Source organism: Nyctereutes procyonoides, unplaced genomic scaffold, assembly GCF_905146905.1.
Source record: "Nyctereutes procyonoides isolate TBG_1078 unplaced genomic scaffold, NYPRO_anot_genome, whole genome shotgun sequence".
NCBI classification, from domain to species: Eukaryota; Metazoa; Chordata; class Mammalia; order Carnivora; family Canidae; genus Nyctereutes; species Nyctereutes procyonoides.
Genome location: NW_026575123.1, coordinates 838,179 through 857,729, shown reverse-complemented (window position 1 = coordinate 857,729; position 19,551 = coordinate 838,179). Strand labels below are relative to the sequence as shown.

The following is a 19,551-nucleotide window of genomic DNA, read 5'->3' as shown; positions in this document are numbered from 1 at the left end:
GTCAACTTATTTAGGAGTTAGATTAGTTACTTTGGAACCATTGTTTTAGGGACACCAGGGTGGCTCAGTGGTTTAGCCTCTGCCTTCAGCTCAGGGCCTGATCCTAGGGTCCTCAGATGGAGTCCCACTCGGGCTCCCTGCAAAGAGCCGGCTTCTGCTTCTGCATGTGTCTCTGCCTACCTCTGTATGTCTCTCATGAGTAGATAAATACAATCTTAAACAAACAAACAAACACAAACAAAACCATTGTTTTATTCCTGGTTGCAAAGACAGAGGCAGGCCTGGAGTATCGAAGCTCCAGAGTGGGTACTAGAAACCAGAAAGTTGAGCCCTGAAGGCATAGCTCGAAGGGCAATATAACACCACATGATATTCTCTTCATGAGGTTTCCCAGGGCACACCATGCTGACAGTATTCTCATTATCTTATTTACATTTTGCGAATAGAGACCTCTAGATTTCTACTCTCATCATCAGAGACTTTTTCCTCAGATAAAATTTAATTAGATGTCTTAAATAAAATTTAATGTCTTAACTCTTGAGTAGTATACAGTCTATTGACTAAATATAAATTTCCTAATGTAGAAAAGCATAGTGTGTCAAAGATGTCCTGGGAGAGATTCAGTTAATAGGGTTCTATGTTTTCCCTGCTACAAATAAGGCTGCAAGGTGCATCACTGCACAAGTGCTTATTCTAAGAACTTCTGCCCCAGTAGAAAAGTACAATATGGTTCCTTGGAAAGTCTCTATCGTTTGACTATGAGTGTGAAAGTTACACTAGTGTAAATCTTTTTTCGGTTCCTTCAAACACTAACACACTATCACATCTTAAGATTATTGGTGAAAATGGGTGTTTTCTGAAACCTGAGGGGTATTGAAGAGAAATGGAGGAAGACACTCCCCATTCACATCTGTTGAACAGAGTGTATACAAAAAGGGAAAAATGGGAACTAAATCTTTGGTCCATAAACTATATAACTGACCACCATATCACAAATAATACATAATTTCTTTAGCAGGAGGCTAAGATTTAAAGCCCAAAATTATTGTGCTTCTGTTGTCTCTCAGTTTTCTATAAATAAATAAAATGGACCTAAAATAGAGTTTGTGAAAATAACATAATGCTGACTAACTTGCCATTTGCAACAACATGGCAAACAAGAAATATCAGATCCTAGGACAAAAATCATTTTTTAAATAAAGTGAATGTGAGGAGGTGCTCTGTCACAATGGGCACATAGGAAAATTAGATGGCCTTGGCCAGGTTTCAATATAAGATGACCTTCCTGAATTTTTTTTTAAGTAAGTTCTTACCTGGGAATAGATCTTGATGCAAACAAAACAAAACAAAACACAACATAAAAAGACTGCTGAGAAAATGCAAGGGCATGAGTAGATATTTCTCAGCCATAACCTGGATGATTTAATGTTCAATACAGAATCAGAAGCCCCATTTTTCTGCTGAAATGTGGAGTTTTTAGACACAAAATACATGATTATTGACAAGAGCTAACTCATTAAACTCATTTTAATCTCACTAAACAGGTTTATTTTGGTACTACCAAATTTTACCTTATCACAACCAAGAAATCAGATCACCATGAATTTTGACTATTTTAGATATTTGTTTTAATTTATAATATAATTAACATACAGTGCTATATTAATTTCAATGATTCAAAATTTCTATGCATTTCTTGATGTTCATCATGATAAGTGTGCTCTTAATCCCTTTCATCTATTTCTTCATCCTCCCACTTACCTCTCCTCTGACAACCACCAGCTTGTTCTCTGTAGTTCAGATTCTGTTTTTCATTTGTCTCTTGTCATTTGTTTTGTTTCTTAAATTCCACACATGAGTGAACCATATGGTATTTATCTTTCTCTGTCTTATCTCAGTTATGATCCTCTAGATCCATCCATGTTGTTTCAAATGGCAAGAGTTTATTCTTTTTTGTGTCTATGTAATATTCCATCATATATATATATATATACACACTACTTCTTTATCCATTCATCTATCGATGGACAGTTGAGTTGCTTCCATATCTTAGCTATTGTAAATAATGCTGCAATAAACATCAAGGTGCTTATATCTTTTCTAATTAGTATTTTTTGTTTTCTTTGGGTAAAATAGTCAGTAGTATAATTACGAGACCATAAGATAATGCTATTTTTAATATTTAAGGAACCTCCATACTGTTTTCCACAATGGCTGCACCTGTTTATAGTCCCATCAACAGTGCACAGGGGATCCTTTACCTCCACATCTTGTGTAATTTATTATAGCCATTCTGACACATATGAGGTGATATCTCATTGTGGTATTGATTTGCTTTTCCCTGATGATCTTTTCATCTTTTCATGTGTTTATTGGTCATCTGTATGTCTTCTTTGGAAAAGTGCCTGTTCATGTCTTCTGCCCGTTTTAACTGGATTATGAGGTATGTTCCCTCTAAATCTAGTTTGTTGAGTGTTTCTAACATGAATGGATATTGTACTTTGTCAAGTAATTTTTCTGCATCCAGAAATGGTCATATGGTTCTTATTTTTTCTCTTGTTGAAGTGATGTATCGCACTTGCTGATTTGTGAATATCGAATCATCCTTGGATCCCAGGAATAAATCCCACTTGATCATGGTGAATGATTTTTTAAAATGTATTGTTGAATTTGGTTTGATTATATTTAGTTAAGGATTTCTGCATCTATATTCATCAGAGATATTGGCCTATAGTTCTCTTTCTTTTGTAGTCTTATAATCTGGCTTTGGTATCAGGGTAATGCTGGCCTCACAGAATGAACTTGGGAGCATTCCTTCCTCTATTTTTGTTTTTTTTGTTTGTTTGTTTGTTTGTTTGTTTTATGATAGTCACACACACAGAGAGAGAGGCAGAGACATAGGCAGAGGGAGAAGCAGGCTCCATGCACCAGGAGCCTGACGTGGGATTCGATCCCGGGTCTCCAGGATCGCGCCCTGGGCCAAAGGCAGGCGCCAAAGGGCTGCGCCACCCAGGGATCCCTCCTTCCTCTATTTTTGGAATGGTTTGAGAAGTATTGGAATGGTTTGAGAAGTAGGTATTAACTCTTTGTTAAATGTTTGATAAAAGTCACCTGTGAAGCTGTTTGATCCTAGATTTTTGTTTGTTGAGAGTTTTTAAACTGCTGACTCAATTACTTTGCAGGTGATCTGTTCCAATTTTCTATTTCTTTTTGATTCAGTTTTGAGAGGTTATATGTTTCTAGGAATTTATGTATTTCTTCTAGGTTGTCCAATTTTTGGCATATAATTTTTCATAATATTATCATAATTTTTTTGTATTTTTGTGATGCTGGTTGTTATCTCTTCCTCTTTCTGATTTTATACATTTAGGTTCTTTCTTTCTTTCTTTCTTTCTTTCTTTCTTTCTTTCTTTCTTCTTCTTTTTCTTCTTCTTCTGACTAGTCTGTCTAAAATTTCATGATTTTTTTGAGCTTATCAAAGAACAATTTCCTGGTTTCATTGATCTGTTCTATTGATTGATCGAGTTTCTATTTCATTTATTTCTGTTCTAATCTTTATTATTTCCTTCCTTTTACTAGATATTTGGCTCTGTTTGTTTTTCTTTTTCTAGCTTCTTTAGGTGTAAGTTTAAGTTGTTTGAGATTCTTCTTGCTTCTTGAGGTAGGTCTGAATTGCTATAACTTTCCCTCTTAGAATCCCTCCCTTTTGCTGCATCTCAAAGATTTTGGATCATTTTCATTTGTCTCCACAAAATTTTTCCTTTCTTTTTTGATTTCATGGTTGATCCATTCATTGATTAGCAGCATGTTACTTAAACTCCATGTATTTGTATTCTTTCCAGATTTTTTCTAACACTTGATTTCTTGCTTCATGGCATTATGGTTAGAAAAGATGCATGATTTCAATCTTTTTTAATTTGTTGAGATTTGTCCTATGACCTTGGATCCCAGGATCTGCCTTCTCCAGATTAGTCAAGTTTTCAGCTACTGTTTCTTTAAGTAAATTTTTAGCCACCCTTTTTTCTCTCTCTTCTCTTTCTGAGATGCCTATAATGCAAAATTACTGTGCATGGTGGTGTCACTGAGTTCCCTTAACCTATTCTCATTTTTCATTATTCTGTTTTCTTTTTCCTGTTTCATCTGATTTTTTTGCATTTCTCTCTTTCCCAGTTCACTAATTATCCTTCTGTTTCATCTAATCTACTATTTATACCCTCAAATGAGTTTTTAATTTCAGTTATTGTGTTATCTCTAATTGGTAATTTTTATATTTTCTATCTCTTTTTTGAGGGTCTCACCCCAAAGGGTGGACCCCCCCCCCACCCTTTTCTGAAGTCTAGTGAGTACCTTTATGACCATTTCTTTGAATTCTCTATCTGGCATATAGCTTATCTCCATTTTGCTTTGCTCTTTTGCTGTGATTTTGTCCTGTTCTTTCATTTGCAACATATTATTCTGTCTCCTCATTTTGTTCCACTTTTGTGTCTGTTTCTATGTGTTAAGAAAATCAGCTACATCTCCTGTTCTTGAAAATAATGGCCTTATGAAGAAGAGGTCTGGTAGTGCCCTGTAGTGCCATGTCCCCTGTGCAACAGAACTTGGTGCTTCAGGGGTGTCTCCTAAGTGTGTTGTGTATGCCCTACTATTGTGATTGAGATATGTTTGCCTTCAGTCCAGTTGTATTCAATGACTCTCCCTGCCTATTGTGGAGAGTTTGGTCTCTGTCATGTTAAGGGGCAAGACTGGGCCTGCCTTAAGCTTGAATTGGGTCAGACCAGATGCCTACCCTCAGCTCACTTGCCAGAACTGTGGTCACACTGAACTGCAGGGTGCTCTCCTTGCATTGTCTCCTGAGAGGCTTTCATTGGTGGGTGGAGCCGAAAGTCAGACTAGATGCCTGCCTACAGTCTGCTGGGGTTGCAGTGACACCAAACTGCTGAACTCTCTCTTTGTGCTGTCCCTTGTAAGGTTTTTGTTGGTTTGTGGGAACAACAGTCAAATCAGATTTCTACCCCCAGCCCATTGTGGGGGCTGCAGTTGACCTGATATATGTGGTTATCTTCCCCTCTACCAAAGCAAGAGTCACTTTTTAGTGGTGGTTGCCCCTGTTGGACCTGCTTACGTAATGCCAAACTTGTTGCTCAGTTTTGGATGGACTCTTACCAAGTGGTGCTGGTCATATGCAATGGATACACAGAAAAGTCAGAGTCAGAGGTGGGTTTCTTTTTTTTTTAAGATTTTATTTATTTATTCATGAGAGACACACACACACAGAGAGAGAGAGGCAGAGACACAGGCAGAGGGAGAAGCAGGCTCCATATAGGGAGCCCAGTGTGGGACTCGATCCGGGACTCCAGAATCATGCCATGAGCTCAAACACTGAGCCACCCAGGCATCCCTAGGAGTGGGTTTCAAAGTGTTAGCAAGGTATGTTGCTGGTCTGCTTGTGGGCAGAGACCTGGAGGTGGTTTGGAGGAACTCCTACAGAGAGAGACAGGTTGGATTGAGCAGTCTATAAGAGACTACAAAGGCAAGGTGTGTTGTTAGCAAAGCTAGGTGGAGAGTGTTCCTGCTGGTTCCTGCAGGTGTTGGTGTATTCAGGCTGGGGAGTATGAGAGAGAAAGGTGCCAGCCACCTCCTTTGTTCTTGGAGAAGTCTCCCAAAGACCCCTGCCCTTCCTGTGCTTGCTCAGAGACTAGTAAATACATCTCCTTCCAGAATACCCCAGGCAGCTCTCAAACTGCTGCTTCTATGCTGTATCTTGGTGAGTTTGTTTGTTATGCTGGCTCTTTAAAGGCATACTCAGTTTCCCATTACCCTCAGACTTTTCCAGAGCCAATTCCACTGATTTGTAGGTTCCCAGTGAATAAACTCCACTAATTGGGAAAACTCACAAAATTAAGCCACTCTAGTTTTCAAAGCCAAATATTATGGCGATTTGTCTTCCCAGTACAGATTACACTTACTGTAGTGCGTGGTATGGAGTCTGCTCTTCTCCCTTCTCAGTACATACAGTGTCTTTCCCTCCCATAGTCAGTCCTGTTGGTTGGTTTGGTTCTTTTTTTTTTTTGGAGGGGGGCAGCTGTCAGAGAGGGTCAGCTTGGTTCTTGATGGCATCTCCACCCTTCCTGCTGTTCTCTGATATGACCTCTTCTCTATAATTAACTGTGAGAGCCTGTTCTGCCAGTCTTTGAGTCATTTTCTGGGTTATTTACTGAAGTGGGTGTCATCTAGGACATATCATAGGACAAGGTGAATTTAGGATTCTCCTAATATACCATATTCCCCCAGAAGTTCTGATATTTTTCCTTATTTAAAAATATATACATAACAAATACTATTTTATTTTATTTTATTATTTTATTTTGGGGTTTATTTTATTTTTACTTATTTTTTATTTATAGTTGACATACAATATAATATTAGCTTCAAGTGGACAACATAGTGATGTTGAAATACATTATGAAATGAGCACTATGATAAATCTAGATACCATCTGTAAATATACAAAGTTGTCAAATAGGAACTATATCCCTATTGTATCCCCATGTCTTGCTGATAATTGGATGGAAGTTTGTATACCTTTTAAATGACTTCACCCTATTTCACCCATCTCCCTATCCCTTCTCCTCTGGCAATAACCAGATTGCTCCCTGCATTCATGAGTTGATTTCTGTTTTGTTTGTACCTTTGTTTTGTTTTTTAGATGCCCCACATAATTGTAAGATTCCATAAAAACTTGAAATCATACAGTATTTGTCTTTCTCTGTCTGATTTATTTCACTTAGCATGATATTCTCCAGACCCATCTATATTGTTGTAAATTACAAAATTTTATTATTAGTTTTATTAGTTCACTAATATTGTATTCTTAATATGTATTAATATATTGTTGATAATTATTAATGTTTTATTTTATATGTGATATACATCAGTCATAAAAAAGAATGAATCGTTCCATTTACAATATGGAAACATATACCACATCTTCATTATCCTTTCATCTATTGATGGACACTTAGGTTCCTTCCATGTTTGTTAAAAAGATCATCAATACAGTAGTATAAAAAAAGTGAAACCTTTTCCCAACTGTCATTTTTTTCTTCTCCAGAGTTTGGTATTTTTTGGTATTTTGATATTTTTTTGGTATTTCTTTCATATTATAGTACAATTTTATAGTACAATTTTCTTCCCCAGAGGTTAATATTTCTGGTATTTCTTACATATTATAGTACAATTTTACATTCATCAGTTTTTTTAGTCTCTCAATACTAGTTTTTGGGTATTAGAAATTCTGTCCTTCTAAACTTTTTGAAGGTGTAAAAATATCACACTTCATGTATCAGCTTGATAGCTTGATTTTATAGATACCTAGGAATAAACCTAACCAAAGATATAAAATATCTCTGCTCTGAAAACTATAGAACACTCATGAAAGAAATTGAGGAAGACACAAAGAAATGGAAAACTATTCCATGCTCATGGATGGGAAAAACAAATACGGCTAAAATGTCTATACTACCCAAGCAATCTACACATTTAATGCAATCCTTATCAAAAGTGCCAGCAGAATTTTTAATGGAGATAGAACAAGCAATCCAAAATTTGTATGGAACCACAAAAGACCCCAAATAGCCAAAGCAATCTTAACCATGAACTTTTGAAATGGGCCATGCCTCCTGCCTTCGGCCCAAGGTGTGATCCTGGAGACCTGGGATTGAGCCCCACAGTCAGGCAACCTTCATGGAGCTACTTCTTACTCTGCCTCTCTCTCTCTCTCTCTCTCTCTCTCTCTCTCTTTCTCTCTCAGTGTTTCTCATGAATAAATAAATACAATCTTTTTTAAAAATTGAATTTTATTTTAGAAAATATTCAATAATAAGAAAATGAAATATTGCAATATGCAATAAAGTGGGTCAAACTAGATTGTATCATATACATCTAGTGAAACATCCCAATGACTATATGAAGATCAGATAGAGTTTTGCCTCTTAATCTGGGCATATATGTCTGGTTTGGAACAAATCCACTTCCTCTCCGTGTAGTGCCTAGCGCTACTGGCACCTTTGTCATTCAAATAGGCACACTCTCCACCTCCTCTGATAGGAAAACTGCAATGGAAGAAGCAGAATCAATCAGTTTGCCACCAGATATCTCTTCAAAAGCAGAGAGGATAAAGATAAAAATATAAAGAAATTAATATTAAATCAGCTTCTAAATATAAAATTCATTACAAAAAAAATTCATTACACATACAATCTCTTTAAAATTTAAACTTACCCTCTGAGATATATATCATCTTTTATAAAAAAAAAACCAACAGATTTTTCCAAGATTCTATAACAAGTAAAACTAGGATTCATAACTAAATTGATGAAAATACAGGACACATGCTATTCACACTTTCTTCACTTTGGGAAGGAGCACAGAAAAGAAATGTTCCTATGTTACAGGTAATTTTATTGTTGTTTGTTCTTGTTGTTGTTGTTGTTAGGCCCTGATTTTCTCCTGTACTATTTATCAGGATTTAAATGGCCTGACACAGACAGCTGGGTCAGAATTTAGACTGTAAGTTTTTCCTCTGTACTGTTTGAAATTGCTATAGTGTGACATGCTTTGCCTATGCTTAAAACATGCTAGCACGTAATAAATAAACTTTTCACTTCTATAGTGATGAACAATTTCCAATTGAATAGTTAACAATATACTTTCTCCTTTAAACATTTAGAGAATTAGATAATGTAAACATTACTATTTCAGTATTAGAAAGGACGAAGTAAAAGTTAATCCTAAATATTTACCAAGTATCCACAACGTGCTAGGCACTACACATACAACACTGTATAAATATAAGTTCTAATTCCTAAAACTTAGTGTCTGTCCAAGATAAAAAAAAAAGCTAGTTGGTAAAATCTAGTTTTCAAAACCACCACTGGCCCTTTGCACCAAATAAAGTGATATTTCCAAAGCTGATTATTTTTCATAACCTCGTAAAGCAACATTTCAAAACCTCCTCGTGTCCTCGGATAAGAAAACATTTATTGAAATTGTCTAAATCCAAGTCTTTCAGCATTATCCAGAACTCTTCCAGTAATATAAAAATCCAATAGGTATATGAATGAGATTAAATTTGACAATGCCAAACTGTACTTGTCCTAGACATTATGATTATGATCTTACAAATAATAGATGCCATTACCATCACTCATCTCTATGAAAATGGTTGAGGATTGATGCAGTTATGGTTTAATATAGTAATTTAACTTGCATTTATAAAAGATTTTAAAGTTTAAACAGTACAGTCATATACATCAAAATCTCTGGTTCTCATATCAACCCTGTGAGAGCAATCGAGCAAGTACAATTAATTTTGTTGTAGAGGTAAGCAACAGTCTTAAAGATAGTATGTAGTTTTTTCAAAGTGAAAGAGTTGGCAAATTACACAGATGAGGCTGGAGTCAAGTTTACCATTCTACTATGCCACATATGATAGATTTTATATTTGGTTGGAGGAGCTTGCAAAACCTCTGAAACTTACAACTTTTCACTTGATTCCATCGTAACTAATCTTAAAATAAAAACGTTTAGAGCATATAAATGAAGAACTCATTTGGTTTCATGCAAAGAGCAAATTCAAATACAAATACTGCTATCATATTTTTCAGAACTTACCAGTTGGTCCATTCAGTGCCATTTACCCATTTCCATGGTTGGCCTAAATCTCTGCTGAGCCCAATCCAGTGGTCATAGGGGCCTTTATACCTCAATAGGAAATTCTTTCAGAAAAAAAAAAAAAGAAAAAAAGATTATATGCATTAACCTGTCATTATCTGGCCTCTCCCAGAAGTAGTGTTGCTTCTCTACTATATTCTTAACTCTCATAGTTTTCTTCTTTTTAATTTTGTATTGTTTAATAACACATAGAGAATAGATGTACAATATAATAGTAACATCACACATAAATATTAAAACAGAGAAATTGTTGATAACTTGTTTACTTTCAATTCAGCATAATGCCAATTTACGCTCTATTCCACAACCTGTTCCTCTATTCTATGATCAGTTTCCACTAGTATTATTTCAAGTTTGAAGTTGTTATAAATGCTGTTCTGACATTCTTGGCACTTGTCCTGGAATGAATTATTAGGACACAGTGAATGCTTATTGTCATTTTTACCAAATGACACCAAACTCTTTTATGATGTTATTGTAACAAATTATACTCACACCAGCACTACAGACTAGTTTTCCATGCCACATTTCTTGGTCTACACTTAGAGCATCTTTTTCTGATGGCAAGTATTAATTTCAATATAATTAAATGTATGATTTTCCTTTATGATTAGTGGATTTAGTGACATTTTAGGGAAATTTTTACTCTTTTAAAGTCGTAAAGATGATATTGATTTTTGTTTTGCCTTGAGGTATACAGTTGGGATATTGATTTTAGATACTTCTCTCTTTTTTTTTTAAGATTTTATTTATTCATGAGAGACACAGAGACAGAGAAAGAGAGGCTGAGACACAGGCAAAGGGAGAAGCAGGCACCATGCAGGGAGCCTGACGTGGGACTCGACCCCGGGTCTCCAGGATAATGCCCTGGGCGGAAGGCGGCACTAACCGCTGAGCCACCCGGGCTGCCTACTTCTCTTTTTTTCTTTGAGGTATGCATTTACAGCTATAAATTTCCCTCTTAGTATTTCTTCTACCACATATCATAAATTTGGCATGTTATGTTTTTATTTTATTTGTCTCAAAGTATTTTCTATTTTCTTTTGTGATTTCTTCCTTGTTCATTGGATGTTTAATAGTGAATTAATTTCTACATATTTGTGAATTTTCCAATTTTCCTTCTGTTGTGGATTTTTGGTTTCATTACATTGTGATTGTAAAAGGAGCTTTATATGATTTCAATCTTTTCAAATATATTAACTTGTTTTGTGGCCTATCATATGTTTTATACTGAAAAATGTTCCATTTGCACTTGAGAAGAATATGTATTCTGTTGTTGGGAGGAGCATTCTGCATGTCTTTTAGGTTTAATTGGTTTATAGAATTGTTCAAGATTTCTATTTCCTCATTGTTCTACTGTCTGATTTTTTTATCCATATTGAAAGTGGAATCATGAATCTATTCCCAAACAGGATAGTGTCCATTGTCTTATCTTCAAGTTTGCTGATCCTTTCTTCTTCCTGTTCAAATAGGCTTTTGACTCCTCTAGTGAGTTTTTCATTTCAATTATTGTACTTTTTAGCTCCAGAATTTCTATTTGGTTTCTTTTAATAACTTCTACCTCTTTATTGAAATTGATATTTATTGACATTCTACCTCTTTAATGATATGTCATTTTCCTGATTTCTTTTACTTTTCCTGTCTATGGTTTTCTTTAGCTCATTGAATATATTTAAGACAGTAGATTTTACATCTTTGACTAATATTTCCAATATCTGACTCCCTCAGGAATGTTCTCTGTCAGATATGTCTCCCTGTGAATGAGCTATGCCTTCCTATTTCTCTGTATGTTTTGTAAATTCTTTGCTCAGAACTGGACATTATGAATTTTTAATTATGCTAACTCTGGAAATATAATTCTTTTCTTCAGAGATTGTTGAATTTTGATTATTGAGATATGGAGCCATCTGTTTGTAACTTTTCCAAATAATTTTGCAAAATTTTGTGTATTCCCTACCATGTGTCATCACTGAATGTTTATTTTATTATTTCTATGGTCATCCAGTTACCTGCCAAAGATCTTCTTAAATGTCTGGCTCCCAAAAGGGGAAAAAAACAAGTATTGTTTATTTAAATCCTTTGGAAATCACTTCAGTTGGCAGGAGTTGAAGAAAAAAAATGGCAGCCCACCTCTGTATCTGTCCCTCAGTAATGAAAAGCAGCACTCAAAAATAACAACACACAACCACAATATTTGAATAATAATGTTCTTATTGGCCATCCTGGCTCCAGCAAGCTTTACCAGAAAAATGGCCAGAAGTCTTCATGGCTTCTAGCCATGATAAGGTGTAGAGAATGGTGGCCACTGAGTGAGGAGGCTGAAATTCACTGAGATGAAGTGAAATTTACTAACCTTATCATTAAGTTATCCCTTGGATGCTGCAAGACTCCAGAGTTCCAAATCAGTTACGTTAGAGAGTTTCTGCCAACTCAATTGATGTTTTGGTAGAGATTCCCAGAGCTTTCTACTCTGCCACCTTCTCTAAGATCATTCCTGCCTGGTTCATTTTGAAACAATGTTAACTTCGTACAAATTGAAAATTACATTTCCCTCTCTAATTTTTAAATTCTATTTGCACAATTCTTGCTCATAAGTCAAAGAAAGCATGGGCCTGCTCTCTGGCCACCTTCCTGCTGGATAGCCCACTGCAGAATGTAGCATCTGCTGGGTTTTCTCTCCTTATGTTAAAAATCAATGTCTAGGCAGGCATCTAAACCTGTATTTTCGACATTCTCACAAAGAATTACATACTACATTGGAGGGGGCAATTTTTTTATTCTAGACAGAACTATTTTCTTACCAGTTCCAGGAGGGTTTCAATCTGAACAAGATCAGCACCATATGAGTCACAAAACCTCTGGCTAAACGTCCAATTTCTGATGTCATCAGAAAAATAGAAACACTTTCTTTGGAAACCAATCCAGCTTTCTGGGCATGCAGCTTCAAAACACTCTGATGATGATATCTCATGCAATTTTCTTCTAGGTACTAAAAATAAAAACAACTTGCTTATATGTTTTTCTATATATATTACCAAGTGCTTTCTATACACTTTTCAATAGTCATGTGAAATACTAAATGTGTTATCCTTATTTTTCAAATTAGGAATAGAATCCTGAAAGTCACTGCATATATTACACAGCAAATGTCAAAGCTGAGAGTCAACTAATGCCTTAGTGGATGAATTGAAAAAAGAATTCATAATACCTTAAACTCTGGACTATATATCTGTCTAACTTGGATTTCAACAATGTTTGAAAACTTTTCTTAAAATATTAGGTACCTCAATAGCAAGATTTTATCAGCCTCAGAGAAGAGATAGTTTAAGAGCTCTAGATACTTTCCTAAATAAAATGAGGGGCAGGGTATAGATATCTTTCTGGAATAAAGTTTCTTAAGATGAAATAGTCAGATCCATGTCTAAATAGTCCCAAGAGGACAAAAGACATAATTTTACCCTGAGTTTCCTTCTACTAAGGATCTTCCTTCTACTAAGGAAATTTTGTGAGGTCTTCTATATTTTGAAGCTGACAAGGATGCCCACTTTCACCACTTCTGTGCAATATAGTATTGGAAATTTTAGCCAGAACAATTCAGCAAAAAATATATGGATATAAATATAGATATAGATATATAAAAAATATATAGCTCATTTTCTCTTTTGTTTCCCTTGCCTTCATAGATGTATCTTTCAAGAAGTTGCTGTGGCCGAGTTAAAAAAGTGTGTGGCCTGTGTTCTACTCTAGGATTTTGATGGATTAGGGTGGGAATGTGAACTGGTATAGCCACTCTGGAAAACTGTGTGGAGGTTCCTCAAAGGGTTAAAAATAGAGCTACCCTACCACCCAGCAATTGCACTGCTGGGGATTTACCCCAAAGATACAGATGCAGGGAAATGCTGGGACACCTGCATTTCTGTGTGGCTTTCTTACTAAGTTTTCACAAATGAAACTTGAATGAACGGGTTGTATGCCACTTTCTGTCCTAGACCTTAAAAGACCGTCCCTCCTCAATGCACCCTTTTCCTTCCTTTTGGGAAATCCTGGCTTGATAGTGACATCTTACAGAAGTCAATGGCATTGTAGAGAATAATGGAAAATAACAGCCCCACAGTCCTATTCACAAGTGACAGGATTACTGAAAGGTCAAAGAAGTTTATATTTTATAACCACCATGTTTTTGTATTCCTCGCTTCTTTAAAATATCATCTCAGCTTATATCCTCATTAATACATTGCTTAAAAATTACTGAATTCTTGGCCAATGTCCAAGCATAAACACAATGTCATAAATCATACACAATCAGCTTCTACAGCTCTATTTTGATGTGTCCTCCATTAAGATCTACATACATTACCTTTGAGTAATTTTAATTGAAAATGTAATTTCAATTATATTACACTCCTAAAACTAATATAATGTCGTATGTCAATTATAACCCATATATCCTTAATCTAAAGAAAAAAATTTAAAAGAAAATGTAATTTGAGAGTAAATTGTGTATATATATAAATATACAAAATATATAAATGTTTATAAATAAAATATATATGAATATATAATACACATATATGTATATATATATATAGTAAAAATACATAATAAAAGCCCTAGTAATAACATAAATTAAAGCACAATATAATTGGCAGCTAGGTTCTACCTTCTGCAGACTCTGGTCATTCTATTAAGCTTGCAATAATATGACTTCTATATTACACAATTAAAATCTTAGAACCTGGAGATCCCTGGGTGGCTCAGCCCAGGGCGTGGTCCTGGAGTCCCAGGATCGAGTCCCACATCGGGTTCCCTGCATGGAGCCTGCTTCTCCCTCTGCCTGTGTCTGCCTCTCTCTCTCATGCTCTGTGTCTCTCATGAATAAATAAATAAATAAAATCCTAAAAAAAAATCTAAGAACCCACTTATAAGTTTATTAGAATTTAACTCAATTGGCAATTGGTAAAATAAAAAAATCATTAGGAACAGGAAAATTATCAGTAAATTCTCTCTTCTTTTGGAAAGTGGACTTCTCTAGATGAAGAAAGATTACAATTCACTTACCTAACAAACCTGTTATAAGTCCAAGCACTGTAACTATCAGAAATATGAGTATGAGTATAACCAAGATTTGATTCTGGTTAATGTTAATAGAATGCTTTTTTGAAGACAGGTAATCTGGAAAAAAAAATATATTGAAAACATGTTTTTAGTTTTGTTTACATTAAATACAGAACAGACTTCAGACTACTAGAAGCATTAACTATCAAAATGTTACTTCCACTTCATTCCTTTTCACTAGAGGGGACAATTGGCTTGTTATTTTGTGAATTTACAATTTTGCCTCTGGAGTTTAATTGTTTACAGTAGTTAAAATTGATACTAAGACAGAACCCATGAGGTGATCCCTGGGTGGCACAGCGGTTTGGCGCCTGCCTTTGGTCCAGGGCGCAATCCTGGAGACCCGGGATCGAGTCCCACAGAGGGCTCCCTGCATGGAGCCTGCTTCTCCCTCTGCCTGTGTCTCTGCCTCTCTCTCTCTGTGATGACTATCATAAATAAATAAAAATTAAAAAAAAAAAAGACAGAACCCATGAACAGTTTTGCTCCTGAAACCTAATTGCAATTCTCATTAACTTCCAGATCCAGCTACCAATTTAATAGAAATACAAGAGAGAAAATCATGTCAATTAAAAAGGAATAAAATCGACAAATTTCAGACTATTGGAAATTCTACATAATAAATTGTTTTGAATCTTAAAGAAAGGAGTGAAAAACAAATTTTAAAAAGCAATCATGGAGGAATCTTTTGATTAAAAGGGACTTACAAATCTTTTTTTTAAAATCAAAGTAAAGGGCAGCCCGGGTGGCTCAGCGGTTTAGCGCGGTCTTCGGCCCAGAGCCTGATCCTGGAGAGCCAGGATGGAGTCCCACTTCGGGCTCCCTGCGTGGAGCCTGCTTCTCCCTCTGCTTCTGTCTCTGCCTCTCTCTCTCTCTCTGTCTCTCATGAATAAATAAATTAAAATCTTAAAAAAAATAAATAATTAAAATCAAAATAAAGTGAGAAAATGATTCTCATAAAAGTCAGTTTAGTGTGATTCAAGGGAATACCCGGAGGGCTTCTGAGCAGGATAGCAAGCGTCTCCCCTGACAAAGATAGTATTTAACAAGGATGCTCACCTTAGAATAATTCATTAAGCTGTATATTTGTTTTGTAAAATTTTCTACATTTGTGTTGTATCTCAAACCACCCTACTTATCTAAAACCTCTTGTAAATTTTACCATTGGAACTGTCTTCTGACTCCATCTCTTGGCTACCACACACACTTTTAGCTACTTCATCTAGAGGTGTTCTTGGCTAAACAGGCATATTTTTCTCCAACATTCTATCCACACTAGAAAGCTTTTCATTAATGTTTCCCAGATTGACCAATGGTTGACACATACACAGAAAAGATGTGAACCAACAAGTGAGATGACTTTGGAATCAAAGCCTACAGAATTCTTAAACCTAGCCAGAATAATTGCCAGGTAAAAACATAATTGTACTTCAAAAATTTATATAAAGTCAAAAGTCTCACAACAAAATATTACTTTAAAATGTCCAGAATACAGTCCAAATTATTAAACATATAAGAAATCATGAAAATTCAACTTCCATAGGAAAGACAATCAAAAGAAGCCAATGCTGAGTTGACACAGATGTTAGAATTATCTGACATATTCTTTAAAGCAGCTGTTAGAAATACTCAAAATACCAAATGAATGAAGAAATAACTGAAGTCATTTAACACCCCTTAGTAAAATTAATTTTTATTCATATTTACTAATTTTAATTTCATAATTTAATTTTTAAATTAATATTTTAATTTTACTATTTATTAGCTTATTGATAAATCATTATATATTAATAATAAAATATTAATGTGTTTCAGTGACATTTTTAAATTTTTATTCTCAATCATAAATTTAACCTGACCCCATTCTCTTACATCTTTCTCTAATAGTTCTCTCTTGTTACAAGTGCACTTAAGTATCTGCATATTTTTACACATATTATAAATTAATTTATATCCTCTAGCATTCCATCTCTTATCCTTGAAAACACTTTAAAAGACTTAACCATTTTTCCTGTGTAGAAACCAGATAGCATCACCGCTATAACCTTACCACCTTAGTTCCCACATTCATTACATACAGTCCAGCTTCTTACTTGGGGTTGCCAGCAAGTCAACTGGTACAAAATTTTCCTCCACTCCAGTGCTGTCATGCATTCTAGGGCCAGTTTTTACAAAAAAAAACCACTCAGCGGGTGGTTTGAGCTCCAGAGTGAGACAAAAGGTCACATTCTGGCTAGAATTTCCTCTGTAACTGAAGATTTTGTTTCGCTTGCAGGCGTTTAAGAAAGAGAAACTAATTTGGTTAGGCAAATGACAGGAAGATAAAATAATTTTTAAAAAGGTCATTATAGCTAGCTCAGCTTTGGTGTGGGATAGAGAATACTCGTGAATTATGCAAAGAAGGTGAGAAATTATTCTAAGAATGAGGCAGTTGGTCCTCGGAGGCAGTGAATTTTAGGCAAGTAAAAGAACAGTAATCCTAATCTCAAATTAAAACCTATTCCCAAGAGCTCATCCTCCTTAAAAAAAAATTCCAGAATCTTTGCTGCTCTTCTAGTTACCCTGAAAACTCTCCAATTCTTGAAAAGAGGTTTCTCTTGTGTTTTGTTTTGTTTTGTTTTGTTTAAATCTTCCTCTTCTAGTTCTCAGCATAAACTTGGTATCTCTCAACTTGTATTAGCACCTACAAAAGTAAATATAAATTTTCAGGTTTATCCTTTTTGCATTTTTCATGAGTTTCTTGTCAAAGAGGACAGAAAATGAGCCTTGATAAATTTCACATTACCTTGGAATTCCTACACAAATGGCAGAACTAATAACAATACTTTTGCTATTATTATCATGGTGTGATAATATAAAACTACAGTTTGTTGTCACTTACCATGATATTTTTACTTTTATTTTATTTAGTCCTTGAGTAAGGACTAAATAATATGTCTAAATTCACAGTTACTGACAGACTCCATGATTAAAGGTTCTAACTTAGGAACTACTTTAAAGTAGCAGTTTTACTACTACTAGTCAGTAGTCAGTAAAGGTCAAATGTTGACTCCTGTGACATTGGTGAGTCAATCATACACTCAGAAAACCTATTTCTGAAACAGCTCCTTATTGTAAAAAAAAGAAACAGAAAAATTAGTTATGTTAGTCATGATGATGAATGAAACTGTGAGGCTGAAATGGCAGAGTGATCCAGTTGAAAAGAACTGTGTTCATCTATGCCTTCAGAGAAGAGAACATGAGGATAGTTGGGAGACTCCTGATATTTAAGATGCCTGGAACACAAACTGAAGGGTGAAATGTGAGAAAATAACTTTTTAATTAACACAAGGGATCTATGTTAAACTATGAATTTCATGACTTCTAAAAACTAAGATCCTGTCCACTTCCTTGTGAAGCACTATGTCTAAGAGCTGACACCATATTTTAAGTGTTTTTTTAAACATTTTTTAATTTAAATTCAATTTGCCAACATATAGTATAACACCCAGTGCTCATTTCATCAAGTGTCTTCCTTAGTGCCTGTACCCAGTTACCCCATGCCCCTACCCACATCCCCTTCCACTGCCCTTTGTTTCCCAGAGTTAGTAAGAGTCTCTCATGGTTTGTCTCCCTCTCTAATTTTTCCCAACCAGTTCCCCTCATTTCCCTTATAGCCCCTTTTACTATTTCTTATATTCCACATATGAGTGAAACTGTATGATGACTGTGCTTTTCTGACTGACTTATTTCACTCACCATATATACCCTCCAGTTCCAAACACATCAAAGCAAATGGTGGGTATTTGTCTTTTCTGATGGCTGAGTAATATTCCATTGTATGTAGACCACATCTTCTTCGTCCATTCATCTGTCAAAGGACATCATGGCTCCTTTCACAGTTTGGATACTGGGGACATTGCTGCAATGAACATTGGGGTGCAGATGTCCTGGCATTTCAATACATCAGTGTCTTTGGGGTAAATCCCCAGCAGTGCAATTGCTGGGTCATAGGGTAGCTCTATTTGTAACTTCTTGAGAAACCTCCACACTGTTTTCCAGTGGCTGTATTGATTTGCATTCCCACCAACAGTGCAGGAGGGTTCCTCTTTCCCCACATCCTCTCCAACGTTTGTTGTTTCCCATCTTGTTAATTTTTGCCATTCTCACTGGTGTGAGGTGGTATCTCACTGTGGTTTTGATTTGTATTTCCCTGATGGCAAGTGATGCAGACCATTTTCTCATGTGCTTGTTGGCCATGTCTATGTCTTCCTCTGTGAGATTTCTCTTCATGTCTTTTTCCCGTTTCATGATTGGATTGTTTCTTTGGTGTTGAGTTTAAGAAGTTCTTTATAGATCTTGGATACCGGCCCTTTATCTGATAGGTCATTTGCAAATATCTTCTCCCATTCTGTAGGTTGTCTTTTAGTTTTGTTGACTGTTTCTTTTGCTGTGCAAAAGCTTCTTATCTTGATGAAGTCCCAATAGTTCATTTTTGCTTTTGTTTCTTTTGCCTTCGTGGATGTATCTTGCAAGAAGTTACTGTAGCCGAGTTCAAAAAGCGTGTTGCTTGTGTTCTCCTCTAGGATTTTGATAGAATCTCGTCTCACATTTAGATCTTTATCCATTTTGAGTTTATCTTTGTGTATGGTGTAAGAGAATGGTCCAGTTTCATTCTTCTGCATGTTGATGTGCAATTTTCCCAGCACCATTTATTGAAGAGAC

General features: G+C 35.5%; 1 protein-coding gene across 2 annotated transcripts; it reads right to left on the bottom strand.

Moving 5' to 3' along the window:
* Positions 1–7,043: 7,043 nt before the first annotated feature.
* On the bottom strand, positions 7,044–17,074 carry CLEC2D (C-type lectin domain family 2 member D). Of its 2 annotated transcripts, none has more exons than XM_055336695.1 (5): positions 16,926–17,074; positions 14,791–14,904; positions 12,534–12,721; positions 9,673–9,776; positions 7,044–8,111 (listed from the first exon to the last, which is right to left on the bottom strand). In XM_055336695.1, exons 1-5 carry the CDS (start codon positions 16,999–17,001, stop codon positions 7,973–7,975), a joined length of 621 nt encoding a protein of 206 aa, XP_055192670.1. In that variant the 5' UTR covers positions 17,002–17,074; the 3' UTR covers positions 7,044–7,972. The 2 variants fall into 2 exon arrangements, with proteins under 2 accessions (XP_055192670.1, XP_055192671.1); XM_055336696.1 differs by having other exon boundaries at positions 7,047–8,111; positions 16,941–17,074.
* Positions 17,075–19,551: the final 2,477 nt, after the last annotated feature.

What these genes read in the sequence shown, in the direction of transcription:
- CLEC2D (XM_055336695.1), bottom strand. Translation starts at nt 17,001, where the DNA reads ATGCATGACAGCACTGGAGTGGAGGAAAATTTTGTACCAGTTGACTTG. An exon ending in ACTTATAACAGGTTTGTTAG is followed by an intron (nt 12,722 to 14,790) that starts GTAAGTGAATTG and finishes TTTTATTTTTAG; the next exon opens with TACCTAGAAGAAAATTGCAT. An exon ending in TTGAAACCCTCCTGGAACTG is followed by an intron (nt 9,777 to 12,533) that starts GTAAGAAAATAG and finishes TTTTTCTGAAAG; the next exon opens with AATTTCCTATTGAGGTATAA.